We start from the raw sequence: 15,320 nt of genomic DNA, 5'->3' as shown, positions 1-15,320 counted from the left end.
TGTACTAGTAGGCGGGGCTTCATTAGCCATATTGACCGTTACACTTTTCCCCATTCAAAACTACATGAGTGAAATGTTTTGTGTATTCTAGAATCTTTGTTACAGCCTAACAGACTCTTTTTTGACCATTTTTGCTTGTTGTCAAAACCTACAGCCAGAGGGGCGTGGTTAAGTATGTAAGCCACGCCCAATACCTCAAAATTACATAATCTAGATTAAAGACCTATCTTTTCAGTAAAGCATACACAATAAATGTGATCCACGCAGGTGAGCTGGCTTGACAACGACCTGTAGAACACATTCATCCTGTTTTAATGCACTAGACACTGTTAGAAACTCTCATATGCTTTACATGATTGTTTGAGTTTGTTTATATAACTGCCATTTTCATTTATAACACTTCATTTTCGCATCTCGTTTATATACACTATGAACGGCAGCTTCGTTAATTATTTTCTTTATTCTCTATTTCCACATGGGGATACTCATTCCGAGGTCCCTAGAGATTATGCAGCACCACTGATGTGACCAATGAAGAGATGATCCCAAGGTATCCATAATCTTAGACCAGGCCGTATCCTGAGCTGATGCTGTGGTGGTCATGAACTAAACTGAACTTCAACTCTGAAAACTGGACTTTACTAGGACTTTGTTAAGCTGCTCTGACACAATCTATATTGTAAAAAGCGCTATATAAATAAACATGAATTGAATTATCTGAGAATTTAACTGAAAAAAAAAACAGGAAGTGGATTTTCTGATTTTAATTTTAGATTACAAGGGCAAACTATTTTTTTTCTTAATGACATCCACAGATGAATTGTTCACTACAAAACTAGCAATGTGAGCTAACAAAATAAATACGGCTAGTTTTGATTTCATGTGCACTTCATTTGTGACAAGTGAATTACGTGTGAATGATGACAGCTTTCATTTTAGCGTGAACTATGCCTTTAGGTTACAATGGCCACACAAGTTACAGGGACCTAATTTTTCTTTGGTTGACACTGCAGTATCAACTCTTCTCAAACAGTGTCTGAAACGATTCAGTCATAGATGAAGTTCAAATAACATGCACTCACCACACAGCTGGAGTAGCCAATGCCAACAAGTTTTGGAGAAATGTGCCTCCAGACACCAATGCTGCCCTGTCTGATGCTCTGCCCAGCCGCAAGCTCCAGAAAAAACAGCGGCACACCGACCAGCACCATCAACAACACGTACAGCAAAATAAACGCACCTGAATGACAATGAGTGAAAGCATGAGTAATGTCAGAAATGAAAACGACAAGGCATGTCGCAATATCTATTTTTTGTGGTACGACATGTTGTGATAAACAATATTACTGTCATTTTAAGACCATTTCATGCCACTCATTATACAATGCCAGAATGACAATATAATATCATCACAATGCAAATACACTTCCAAACAACACATCATATTTTACTCTTAAGAATTTTTCATTTAATTACAGTCATTTAACAACTTAAGGCATTGGAGTCAGAATGTGAAAACGAAGATCCTAAATAAATAATAGTAATAATAATAATAATCATCATCATCTTCATCATCATAAATGATAAGTACAAGGTAAACAGAACAAGTAACAGATCCCAAATGAAAATATACTTTGGCAATTTATAGTAAATACTATAGCGTATTTTAACCATACCGACACTGACACCTTCAATGGAGATAGAGATGTTGCTCAATCAGCTATAGTGTTGCTAGAATTAGTTTATATATGGGCGATATATTGCGTCACCAAAAATGATAGAGGTCATGTCCATGTGTTGGGAAATACGTTGATATATTGATTATTGTGACAGGCCTAACGACAAGCTTAGATATCATGTGAATCCTCCAGACTCACCTCCTCCGTTTTGGTGGCAGAGATACGGAAACCTCCAAACGTTTCCCAATCCCACACTGAATCCGACTTGAGCGAGGAAATACTCTACTTTACTGTCCCAACCGTCCCGGACTGTTTCCAACGGGACCTCTGGCTCGAGCCCTAATCGCAGTTCAACCTCATCCTGCTGGCCGTCTGCAGGTAGCGGGGGCTTTTCTGAAATCATCTGAGAGACAGAGAGAATTGGTTTTACCATTAAAACATAAGCATTGGGGTGAAGTTGGTTTTATACTCGCACATTCAGACTTTCCCCTTAATAATTCAATTTCAGAAAAGTATTGTTCGCAAGTTCTTAAAGGGATAATCAACCAATGACGATCAAAGTACAACATTATTCACAGTCATAAAAAGTGTTAATATTGTTTTGAAGTAATTCTTACATGCGATGTTAGACCCAATATTCAAAGTAGCATGGTAAAATGGTTTAATATAAGCATTGGGATAAAGCTGGTTTTATATGCAAATTCAGACTTTATCCTTAATAATAGGGTTGCACAACACTGGAAAAAACTTGCATTGCAATATTTTCACTTTCTGTGATTTACATTGTGATATTTCACAAGATAATTAATCAACTTAATTTTAGACTGATTGGGATGATTTTGCAGGGGAGTGCATAAAATATTATAAACTACAAGCAGAGATAAAGTAAGCAAATATACAAATGAAGGAGTCGAACACTATAGAGGTACAGAAATAAAAGAGTCTAATGTGCAATTAAGCTGTATATTCTTCATTGTGTACATAATTACAGGCTATATGCAGGAATCCTAAAATAGGTAGGTAAATCCTAAAAAGGTCATTTCAATACCTTTTTAAGACCTTCTCAGAATATTTAAGACCTCATCGCCACTCAAGTTCTAATCAGTATCAAACCTTTTATTTAACTTCTGTTTATTAAGTTAATCGAGCACAACCGTACACCAGAACTCAGAAAAGCTCAGAAGAAACAATGCTTTAAAGAATAAATTACGCGGTTGTTTTCAGCGACAGGCTTCGGCCACTGTTTAAACTAGTCTTTCTCCAACCAGGAGTGTGCAAACTTACATTTTCCCAATTTGCTGTCTGTTTTGCTACATGTGGTGAGTGTCACATCACCTTCCCGCGTTTGTCACAAATGACCTGACATCGCCCGGATGGAGGAGCTTGGCCGGACGTGCCCTGGCCTGAACCAATGGCGTGGATCGAGCACGTCGTTGTTAATATTAGGACGAAAATATAAACATTTTCATGCTTTTTTGGAGTCAAACACTTTGGACAACACTTGAACAAAATGCTATTCTTAATGCCTTAATTTTCTCATAATTGATTTATCAACTTTTAATACTTTAAGACCCCGTGGACACCCTGAATTAAGTACAATAATTTTTTATTAAAAGCTAATAGTTCATTTGTTTTAAAAAATGCTTTAAACTAGCTTGAAATGTTAACAAAGGCCTTAAAATCACTTTTTATATAAGCATTGGATTAAAGTTGGTTCTACTTGCACATTTAGGCTTTATCATTGATAATATAATCTCAGAGAAGTACTACTTGCAAATTCATAATAGGGAAACCATATTATCAGCCAAAGACCAAAGTAGAACGTTGTTCACATTCAGTTAAATGATGGTAATCAGGGCTGCACGATATTGGAAAGAACTGACAAAAATTCATACACTGTGATATATAGTGTGATATAAATGCAATTTTACCATAGTATTCAGAAGCAGAAAAGAAGTAATCACTGTATAATAACAACGATAATAACACTATCTTTTTAGGTAAATAATTATTATATAATGTTCTAGTGTTGGGCGATGTTGACTAACTTAGCATCTTATGTCTAATGTGAAACATCACGATGGATGATGGCATCATCGTCACAGGCGGCGGCGAATTAATTATTTATGAATAATGAATTCATTTATAACAAATTATTTGTAGCCTACAGTTTCAACTACCTGACCCACATGGTCTTTGTTTTACCCATAATCAAATCATAAATAAATAAAGATAAGTTACACACAAATTACCACTTTTTCCACAGGACTCTGGTGTGAATAGGCAGAGTGATCTGTGTCGTTTTAATGGCGTCGACAAACTTGTTGGTAAAAAAGGTGTACAACCAACAGCAACTAACCAACAGCAGAGGTTTTCACAAAAATTACTAAGTACAAGTGTGAAAGCAAAAGAGTGAAGCAGTGTACTGACGCTGTGACATGTTACCTGATAGATTGTGCAATATCCAACGATACATTCTTGATAAACTGTCCGACAAGCAATGCTCTCTGGGGTTTTGTGCTCAAAGCTCCCGCTGACTGCCTGGAGCTCAGATGTGTGCGTATGCTGCAGTGCATGCCTGTGTGTGTGTGGTCACGTGATGTGGGTTTTTAGTGGTATAGTGTGGACATGGATAGTTTTCGTTCTTAAATGCCAGTTTTAAAACTGAGACAGTGTAAACGGGGCCTAAGTGTCTATCTTTCACGAGCGGGTTGCTGCTGCGGCGGGGACGGCGTGGAGGATTGCGATGCCGGCTTAGCATCGTGATGTCTATCGGCCATCATCGATGGCTGATTGCATCGTCTGTCGACCCAACCTTATAATGTACAATTAATTTAATTTATTGTGCCCAAACGGCTTAAATTTGCTTAATTCTTACAGTCACAAGACTTAAAAGCACATGCACATAATAAACCTTCACTCTAGGGTTAGAAATTGAAATTACTCTATGTTGTTAACTATAATGTCTGGTCAACTATAATCCCAACTACATTGCAGACTCCTCCGTGTCACTGTTGCAGACTCGCACATTGCGATATCAATGCTGAAACAATATATTGTGCAGCCCTAGTGCTAATGTTGCTTTGAAATCATACTTGCACACGATTTCAGACCCAATATTCAAAGTAGCATGGTAAACAATATGGGAACAGTGTCACAAGGTGTCACAATGAATGTACATCACTGAACTTTACCTTAATTGCTACAGCACTCATCCAAGAGTTTATGTACTATGTAAAAGTATAAAATAAGCTATAAAATATGCAGCAATAAAAAGTCATGTTATGTTGACAGTTCATTCAGTCAGAAAACTGCTCAGTCATGTGTGCTGCTTCATGTCTGACTGCTATTCAAGTTCATTTCTGTCTGAGCGCTCAGTTCAAACTAAATGAAGAGTAAAAACAACATGATCTAAATGAGAAAGGCAAAGCAGAGGACACAGTTTGATCAGTAGTTTTCCATGATCTTTACAGTTCTTTGTGAATTCTGAATTCACTATGTTTTTTTAGACAATATTTGTATCAATCAGCCATCTTGTGTATCAATGGTTAATTTTTTAGCTTATAACTTGCAAACATTTTACTACTGTATAAAGGAAGATCAGTGCCTATTGAGGTAAAGTTAATTTTATACTCACACATTAAGACTTTCTTATTAATAATATAATTTAAGTAAAAGTATTATTTGCAAATTCTAAATAGTGAAATTATATTAGCAGTAGAGCTGCATGATTCTGGCTAAAATGAAAATCACAACTTTTATTTTTGCTTGAAATCAAGATCAGGATTTTCTCAGGATTCTGTAGATGTAAAATAAAGGTTAACAGGAGCGAGTAGCCTATTATTATTGTTATTTCTCAAATATATGGTAAAACAACAATGATAATACTAGGTCTATGTGTAGCTCTACTGTTGGTTACAATGCTCAATGTTGTACAGACAAAACGGTGGACTTGAACAGACTTTCAGTCCTGGTTGCTAACTGACAGTAAAGTGATGGCATCAGAATAAGACTATAATTCTGAAGTTGACTTATAATATTTAAGACATATGCTTGTCATTGTCAACATTATTAGACCATTTTTCACTGGTGAAATGAGACATTGGTCATTATCAGATTCCCTCCTGCATTATATTCAACATTATCTAGGCTAGAGTAGTTATACAGACACTATTAAACATTTATTTTCATGCACAATTCTTTATATTCAATATGATCTTGTTTCGAATAATTGTGCAGCCCTAATTAGCAGCCAATGACTTTTAAAGTACAACATCCATCAAATAAATAATGTTGTTTTGGTCATACTTTCATGTAGGGCTGCATGATAGTGGAAAAACCTGATATTGGGTTATTTTATTTTTCTGCAAGATATATATATATATATATATATATATATATATATATATATATATATATATATATATATATATATATATATATATATATATATATATATATATATATATATATATATATATATATATATAGCGATAAGAACACAATTTTATGAGATTGGTCTCTATTTAATGTTTTTCTGGGAGTCAGAAATTTAATAAACAATGCAAAAATGCTTTTCCAAATATCAAAATTCTTAAATCTGAAAACCTTTTCCAGACAATTAAAAATACCGTTATGTTTTCAAAAAATACATTAAAATTTATACATTTTTTTTCCTTAAAACAAGCTAAATAATATGCTAATGTGGCAAGTAAAATAATATTGTTTTCAGTTTGAATTTCAGATATTCAGAAATGAGACAAATTCTAAGAAAAGCGTTTATTGCAGTACAAATGTAAAATAACACTGTATAGTTTGCATCTTAAAATAATAATAATCTTTGTTACACCTCTAAACCTTATCATTTCTTGTGCCTAAATGTTTTAAACTCACAAAATACTCAGTAACAGGCCTGAAAACATTATTTTTACTCTATTATGGTTAAACTTTGCAGTGACTCTACAGATCTCATGTGCTCTGTGGCTCCTGTTCAAATATTATTCAGACTCTACATTGCACATCCTGTGATGTGACTATTGCGAATGCACACATTGCGATATCGATGCTGAAACCATATATTGTGTGGCCCTACTTTCATGTGATTTCAGACAAAATATTCTGTATTATGTAAATATGGTTAACAATAAAGGGAGCGTCAGAAGTTGTCACTGTATGAATGTGCAAATATAAAACCACATTTAGCTCATTAGTGCCTTTATAACTCTATAACACAAATATTACTACAGTACTGTGAATTATACATCAGAACATTACATAACTGATGTAGTGTTTTTATTACAATCAGAAATGACTACAAAAACAATTACTATAATAATTTATCCAATGTCCAAGTGGGCTACAAAACTGAATTTTAGCTCCAATCTATTGAGGTTTTATATTTGCACATTTAGACTTTCACCTTCTTAAATGTAATTTCAGAAAATATTATTTGGAAAATAGTGAAACCAGCAGCCAATGACTATCAAAGTACTAGGCATGGGACGATAACAATTTTTAAGGTACACCGTGGTTTGGAAAAGTCTAGGTTTTAAAACCGCCAACATTTTCTGTAATACCATTCCTATGTGTAGAATTATTATTTTTTTTAGGACAACAGTATCTCCAGCAGAAAAGATATCCAAAGATGCCGTTTTAAAATGTAAAGAAATCTGTTTCAACTAATGAAGATAGCTGAAATCAGTAATTTATTTTAATTATTTAGGCTGACATGTTTACTGCTCCAAAATATCACAAAATAAAATATATAGAGCTCAAAGTGGGAAAAGGTTTTTGCTTTTTACCCAGACATTTAAAAATACCTGTATCCCAATACCGTCATACCGTGAAACCATGATATTTTTATCCAAGGTTTTTACACAAGCAGAATTTTATATCGGCCCATGCCAACAAAGTACAACATAGTTCCCAGTAAAACAAATAGTGTTAATGTTGTTTTGAAGTCATATCTACAGGCAATTTCAGACTAAACATTCAAAGTAGCCAATCACAAGTTCTTACTGTTCTAAAATGAATGAATGAGGGGATATAAAACCAACTTTACCACAATCTCCAATCTCAAAGTTAAAAACAGTGTGAATGTAAAAACTACACTGAAAAAAAATTATTCAAAGATGATTCCTTGGATTTACTCAATTTTCCTTGGATTACTCGATTTGCTCAAGTGGTTGTAAACAATTTATTTGGGCTGAATTTAAACAAACAAATTAAGTTGAACATTATTAAATTTAATTTGTTTGTTTAAATTCAACACAAATAAATTGTTTGCAACAGTTTTGCATGCAACACTTTTTTCAGCGTACTAAACCAAAACATTAACAATGCATTTTCAAATACTTAATGTTACTTAATTTAACATATTCATGAATAAGTTCTTCCATTCAAAACAAAAAATAAACAACAAAAAAGCTAACATTACCTTAGAAACACTGTAAAGCAGTGTAACTACACTGAAAAAAGTGTTGCATGCAAAACTGTTGCAACCAATTTATTTGTGTTGAATTTAAACAAACAAATTAAACTGAGCAATGTTCAACTTAATTTGGTTGTTTAAATTCAGCCCAAATAAATTGTTTACAACCACTTAACATAAAAAATTGAGTAAATCCAAGGAATCATCTTTGAATAATTTTTTTCAGTGTAGCCATAGACAGCAGCAACATACAATGTGAATAGAATTATATCAGCATGCCTCAAAATCAGCTTGTAAATCAGCACAGCTTACTATTAAAGTCCAAGCACACAGAGGTAAAGTTGCTTTTATATTCACACATTTGGGGTTTCTCCCTAATAATAAACTTCACATAAGTATTCTTTACAAATTCCAAATAATGAAATCATATTATCAGCCAATGACTACCAAAGTACAGCATTGTTCACAGTCAAATAAACAGTGCTAATGTTGTTTTGAAGTCATACTTAAATGTGATTTTACTATTACTTAAAAAATACTATAATAATTAATACAATGTCCCAAGTGATTCGGAGTGCAAACCTGAAGTGTAGCTCCAATCTACTGAGGTTATATACTTGCACATTAGGACTTTCACACTCTTAATATAATTTCAGAAAATATTATTTGGAAATTCTAAATAGTGAAATCATATTAGCAGCCAATGACTATCAAAGTACAATATTGCGCACAGTCAATTTAATGATGCTAATGTTGTTTTAAAGTCGTACTTTCAGAGCAAACAATGTCAGACAAAACATCCAATGTATCCCATCACAAGTTCTTACTGTTCTAAAATGAATGAATGTGGGAATATAAAACCAACTTGACCTCAATCTCCAATCTTAAAGATAAAGACGATGTGAAAACAACTAAACCAAAACACTCTTTAAGACAGGAAACCCATTGTTTTTTTCAACATTACCTCATTTTAACAGGTGTCATACAAATCCTGCCACCAGTAACTCTTAAGCTAACAATTTATTTTTTAAATTAGTTATTTAAACATATTCATGAATAAGTTCTTACGTTCAAAATAAAAAATAAACAACAAAAGCTAACATTAACTTAGCAACACTGTAAAGCAATCTAACCAGCAATAGACAACAGCAGCAACATACAATGGAATTATAGCAGCATGTGGAAGCCTTTAAATCAACACAGCTTACTATTAATGTCCAAGCACATAGAGGTAAAGTTGCTTTTATATTCACACATTTGGGGTTTCTGCCTAATAATAAAACTTCAGATAAGCATTTTTTTTTTTTGCAAATTCCAAATAATGAAATCATATTATCAGCCAATGACTATCAAAGTACAACATTGTTCACAGTCAAATAAATAGTGCTAATGTTGTTGTGAAGTCCAAATATGTGAAGTACTATGGTAAACAATATAGGAAGCCTGTCACAAGTTGTCACTGAATGAATGTGGGAATATAAAACCAACTTTACCTCCATCTCCAATTTCAAGGTTAAAGACAGTGTGAATATAAAAACAACTAAACCAAAACACTCTTTAAGACAGGAAACCTATTGTTTTTCTTCAACATTACCTGATTTTAACAGGTGTAAAAAAAATCCTGTCAGCAGTAACTGTCTAAATATACCGTCTAAACATATTCATAAATAAGTTCTTATATTCAAATTAAAAGATAACAACAAATGCTTAAATTAAATTAGCGAAGACTGTAAAGCAGTTTAACCAGCCTTAGACAACAGCAGCAACATACAATGTGAATGGAATTATATCAGCATGCATCAAAATCAGCTTGTAAATCAACACAGCTTACTATTAATGTCCAAGCACACTGAGGTAAAGTTGCTTTTCTATTCACACATTCTGATTTTCTCCTTAATAATGTAATTCAGATAAGTATTCTTTGCAAATTCCAAATAATGAAATCATATTATCAGCCAATGATTATCAAAGTACAGCATTGTTCACAGTCAAGTAAATAGTGCTAATGTTGTTGTGAAGTCATACTTAAATGTGATTTCAGGCTGAATATGAGAAGTAAACAACGTTCTATTCAATTCACCTTTATTTGTATAGCGCTTTTACAATTTAGATTGTGTCAAAGCAGCTTCACATAAAGATTATAGTAAACTGAAACAGTGTAGTTCAGTTTTCAGTGTTTAAGTTCAGTTTAGCTCAGTTAAGTGTTAATAATCACTACTGAGAGTCCAAACACTGAACAATATTGGAAGTATGTCACAAGTTGTCACTGAATGAATGTGGGAATATAAAACCAACTTTACCTCCATCTCCAATTTCAAGGTTAAAGACGGTGTGAATGTAAAAACAACTAAACCAAAACACTCTTTAAGATAGGAAACCCATTATTTTTCATTACCTTCATTATTCAACATTACCTGATTATTTCAACATTACCTGATTTTAACAGGTGTAAAGAAAGTCCTGTCAGCACTGCAGTAACTGTTTAAATAACTATATTTTCAATTCAATTACCTAACTGTATATATTGATAAGTTCTTACGTTCAAAATAAAAAACAAACAACAAAAGCAAACATGAACTTAGCAACACTGTAACGTAGTCTAACCAGCCACAGACAACATACAATGTGAATGGAATTATATAAACATGCGTCAAAATCAGAAGGTAAATGAGCGCAGCTTACTATTAATGTCCAAGCACACTGAGGTACAGTTGACTTTACCTCAGACATTTGGGGTTTCTGCTTAATAATATAATTTCAGATAAGTACTCTTTGCAAATTCTAAAAAGTAAAATCATGTTATCAGTCACCGACTATCAAAGGACAGCATTGTTCACAATCAAATAAATAGTACTTATTCTTTAAAGTGATTTTACTATTACTTAAACAATTACTATAATAATAAAATGTCCAAGTGATGTGGATTACAAAACTGAACTGTAGCTCCAATATATTGAGGTAAAGTTAGTTTTATATTTGCACATTTGGACTTTCACCGTCTTAATATAATTTCAGAAAAGTATTATTAAGAAATTCTAAATAGTGAAATCATATTTGCAGCCAATGACTATGAAAATACAACATTGCTCACAATCTAATAATGCCAATGTTGTTTTGAAGTCATACTTGCATGCAATTTCAGACCAAACGTTCAAAGTAATCCATCACAAGTTCTAAAATGAATAAATGTGCAAATATAAAACCAACTCCATCTCAATCTCCAGTCTCAAAGTTAAAGGCAGCGTGAATGTAAAACAGCTACTTTTTTTATTATTTGAGAAGTATTGCCAGAATCCGTTCTTTCCTATCTTTTGATGATGCTGAGAAATTAATTCCTGCTTTTATTTACTCTCGGCTTGATTATTGCAATGATATTTACACTGGTTTACCTAAGAGTTCTATAAGGATGTTGCAACATACAAAATGCAGCAGCCAGAGTTTTAATGAAATTGAAGAAACGAGAACATATCACACCAGCATTAACAGAATTACACTGGTTACCAGTGCACCAAAGGATAGATTTTAAGATTCTTTTATTAGTTTATAAGGCACTACACAACATGACACCTTCTTACCTTTCCGACTGTTTATCAAAATATAATCCAAACCATTTGCTATGCTCTTCTAGTGCTGGACTTTTAGAATTTCACTCTGTAAACCTGATGAGATCTGGCGGCACTTCTTTTAGTCACTATGCTCAAATTTTGCAATTGTCTCCCTAAATGAAGTGTAAGAATCCTCCAGCATTCATGTTTTTAAAAAGCGTGTTAAGACGCATCTTTTTAAAATTGCGTATGAATACAACAATTTGTGAAGTGTATACATTTTATGTATATTGCGTAGGTGTATGTATGTATGCATGTATGGTGCGTGCATGCATATGTGAGGACTATTGTGTGTGTTATTGTGTGGATATATGTATTTATGCGTGTACATATATGCTTTTATCTGAGTATATATTTGCTGTTTATTATGCTTTGTTTGTCTATACAATTTTATGTGGTTTATTTTAATGCTTGTTTGTTGTTTGTGAAGCACTTTGAGTTGCATGCATGTGGGAAAGTGCTATATAAATAAAATGTATTATTATTATTACACCAAAACAATCTTTATATTAAGACATTATATTAAGACAGGAAACCCAACAGGTGTAATACAAATCCTGTCAGCAGTAACTCTCTTAAGCTAATAACAATATATTTTTAAATGAATTAGTTATTTAAACATATTGATAAACAAGTTCTTACGTTCAAAATAAAAAATAAACAACAAAAGCTAACATTAACTTAGCAACACTGTAAAGCAGTCTAACCAGCTATAGACAACAGCAGCAACATACAATGTGAATGGAATTATATCAACACGCGTCAAAATTAGCTTGTAAATCAGCACAGCTTACTATTACTGTCCAAGAACACATAATAAATCTAACTTTAATAAACTCTCACCTCGTCGGTTGTGTCTGTCTCTCAAAAGCACGGGCACGTGTTATGACTTACGGCGTGGGCTATTGTCACCGGCTCACAAGTGTGTGTGTGACTCAAATCCTCTTAAAACACCACTTCACACATTCCCCAGCGTAAACATACAAACACTAATCAACATTAGAGAAATAAATGATGAAGATACGAAGGAGCAAAGCAAGACATTTCGCGCCTTTTACGTTTTTCTTGCGGTTGTAATGACACGGAACTAAAGCACGCCGCGCTTCCAGTACTGTTTTATACAGCCACGCCCTCTCATTACACTACGTGTTGTGACGTATGTGACGTTGTGGGTGCGTTTTATCAACGTTTTCGTGCTTTACATTACATTATTCGTTTCTAAATGTAGTAAATAAAAATACACTAATGTTAATGTGCAATCTTTAAATCATTAGGTTATAAGAAACACTTATTACTGCTACTGTAAACGCGCTACACTGTCGGTTATTAATATACGTTTACTGTTAGATCTTTTAACAAACACAATATAGTTTACATTTTATATTTTATTACGCAACGAATTATTGTTAGTATTTTAATGCGCATCGAATTATTAGTAATAGTGGAAGTAGAAGTATGCTGTGCTCTATCTCCTTCAGTAAACTTGACTGGATGATGCAACTGCTTAATAAGGTTACACTGTATTTTTAGATTGTACAAGTCACCAGCAGGGGGCGCTGATCGCTCATACAAAACTTTGCATCTTATTTCACTATCAAAGTGACCCAACTGACCGGGACACAAAACTTATTCTCACGTAGCACAACAAACATTGGCAGCGTTAATAATTACGAACATTGTTTTTAAAACTATCTCCTAAAAGCAACATTGAAACTACATGGATTCCCTAATGCAAAATAATTTAACAATCCAATGTAACTATTATAAATAAAAAGCATTGTGTTGCTATGGAAATGACATAAGAGAACAATAATAAACGATATTTAGTTATAATAACCTACCTTTTTATGATTTATAATGAATCAGACTTCCTCCAACGTCACTGTCCTTAGAAGATATCAGACACTAATCAAAGAAATTGACGCATTTAACACGTCTTACTGAAATGCCATGACATAAAATACATTAAAGTAATAAATATGCGACGGGATTTAAACATTTATCTTCATTTTAAACCACGGGAGCTGTTTTAGGTTCCGAAGAGAGGATTCATTCTTCTGTCTGGAGTTTGTTTTGCCACGTTGATTTTCCCTTTAACATTCAAGCTGTCAATCCACATAAGAACCGCCCACTTGGCACACCTAATCCCCGCCCACATTCGGCATCAGTTTACTTTAAACTGGAAAAAAAAAAAAACATGGAGACAAGAGACCCATTGAGGTGAGAAGAAGAACCGCACCACTGACTCGAGAAATGTCAAGTTCCTGCCACTAAAACTGTGATGATATGTGAAATGTTAATTGATTATAATGCGATTTTTAAAAATGTATTCTCTTAAACAGCGTATTATCAACGACTTGAACGATATGCAAAGGCGGGAAAGTAACGGTCAACGAAATACGTTGGTTTAGTTGGTTCATGTTTACATAATTTAATTATTGTCCAATACTATTTATTATTGTCCAATACAAAACACAAAAATCAGCTAATTGAGCGAGAAAAAAAGATATTTAAATCGAATTATTCTAAGTAATTTTAATGAGTTTATACTTTGCAATTCTGGGTAAAGTCTAGATAGGATACAACATATTTTAATTTATTTTCTTTTCGGATTAGTCCCTTTATTAATCAGGGGTCACCACAGCGGAATGAACCGCCAACTTATCCAGCATATGTTTTACACAGCGGAAGCCCTTCCAGCAGCAACCCATCACTGGGAAACACCCATGCACTCTCATTCACAAACACACACTCCTACACTACGGACAGTGAAGTTTATTCAATTCACACATGTGTTTGGTCTTGTGGGGGAAACCGGAGCACCCTGAGTCTTCACACAGAAATGCCAACTGACCCAGCTGAGGCTCGAACCAGCGACCCTCTTGCTGTAAGGTGACAGTGCTACCCACTGCACCACCGTGCCACATATGCACATCAATATAGCATAATTTTTTATGACACTATAACAATAATTAATATTTTACAGTACTGTGACGGTTAGGTTTAGGGTTAGGACAGGGGTAGACATTAAAAAATGTAATTTATTGGGTAATTTAATAAATAACATAAATAATAATAGTACTTGATTGTTTTTTCTGTTACTCTGATGGTTGGGTTTAGGGTTGGTGTGGTGGTAGACGTTAATGCAATACAATTATTGTGAAATTTAATAAATAATATAAATAATTTTCATAAACTTCCTGCCGCAACAGTATCTGATCTAGCAATAACTGCCATTCTGGCTTTTCTCTTTAGATTGTAAATTGAATTCTTGCAATGCTCAGGTGATGCTTCTCACATTTACTTACGCATAAAAAGTCACAAAAATGTTAAATATATCTCATGAAATACGTTTTCTTTTTAAAACAAAATACGTATCACATAGCCATAGCCATTTGTTATTTTTGACCTTCATAAACATAGCTACTTGTTTTTACCTAAACAAATGAAAAAAGACAGACAGTAACTTAAGACTTGTATGCTTTCGACCGTTAGAGGGAAAATACCACTCAAAATACAGTCAAAAATGTACATAAATAAAGGTTTGTAAAGACATTTCACTAGATCTATTTTCTGTACATTTCTTTTTTCACTACTACATGTACA

General features: G+C 33.5%; 1 protein-coding gene across 2 annotated transcripts in view; it reads right to left on the bottom strand.

Annotated features, from left to right (window-relative positions):
• The window catches only part of slc6a16b (solute carrier family 6 member 16b), a 31,419-nt gene extending 17,627 nt beyond the window's left edge, over window positions 1-13,792 (bottom strand). The window contains exons 1-3 of one of the 2 annotated variants that reach the window (XM_056450448.1): window positions 13,556-13,792; window positions 1,878-2,082; window positions 1,083-1,240 (exon numbers count right to left, since the gene is read on the bottom strand). In XM_056450448.1, coding sequence (XP_056306423.1) covers window positions 1,083-1,240; window positions 1,878-2,082 — 363 coding nt within the window. In that variant the 5' untranslated portion in view covers window positions 13,556-13,792. Of the gene's footprint in view, window positions 1-1,082; window positions 1,241-1,877; window positions 2,083-12,557; window positions 12,807-13,555 lie in introns of those variants that run through there. The other variant, XM_056450449.1, reaches the window with a different exon arrangement.
• Window positions 13,793-15,320: the final 1,528 nt, after the last annotated feature.

The sequence above is a fragment of the Danio aesculapii genome, chromosome 24 (assembly GCF_903798145.1).
Source record: "Danio aesculapii chromosome 24, fDanAes4.1, whole genome shotgun sequence".
NCBI classification, from domain to species: Eukaryota; Metazoa; Chordata; class Actinopteri; order Cypriniformes; family Danionidae; genus Danio; species Danio aesculapii.
This window is presented reverse-complemented; position numbering and strand designations above follow the sequence as displayed.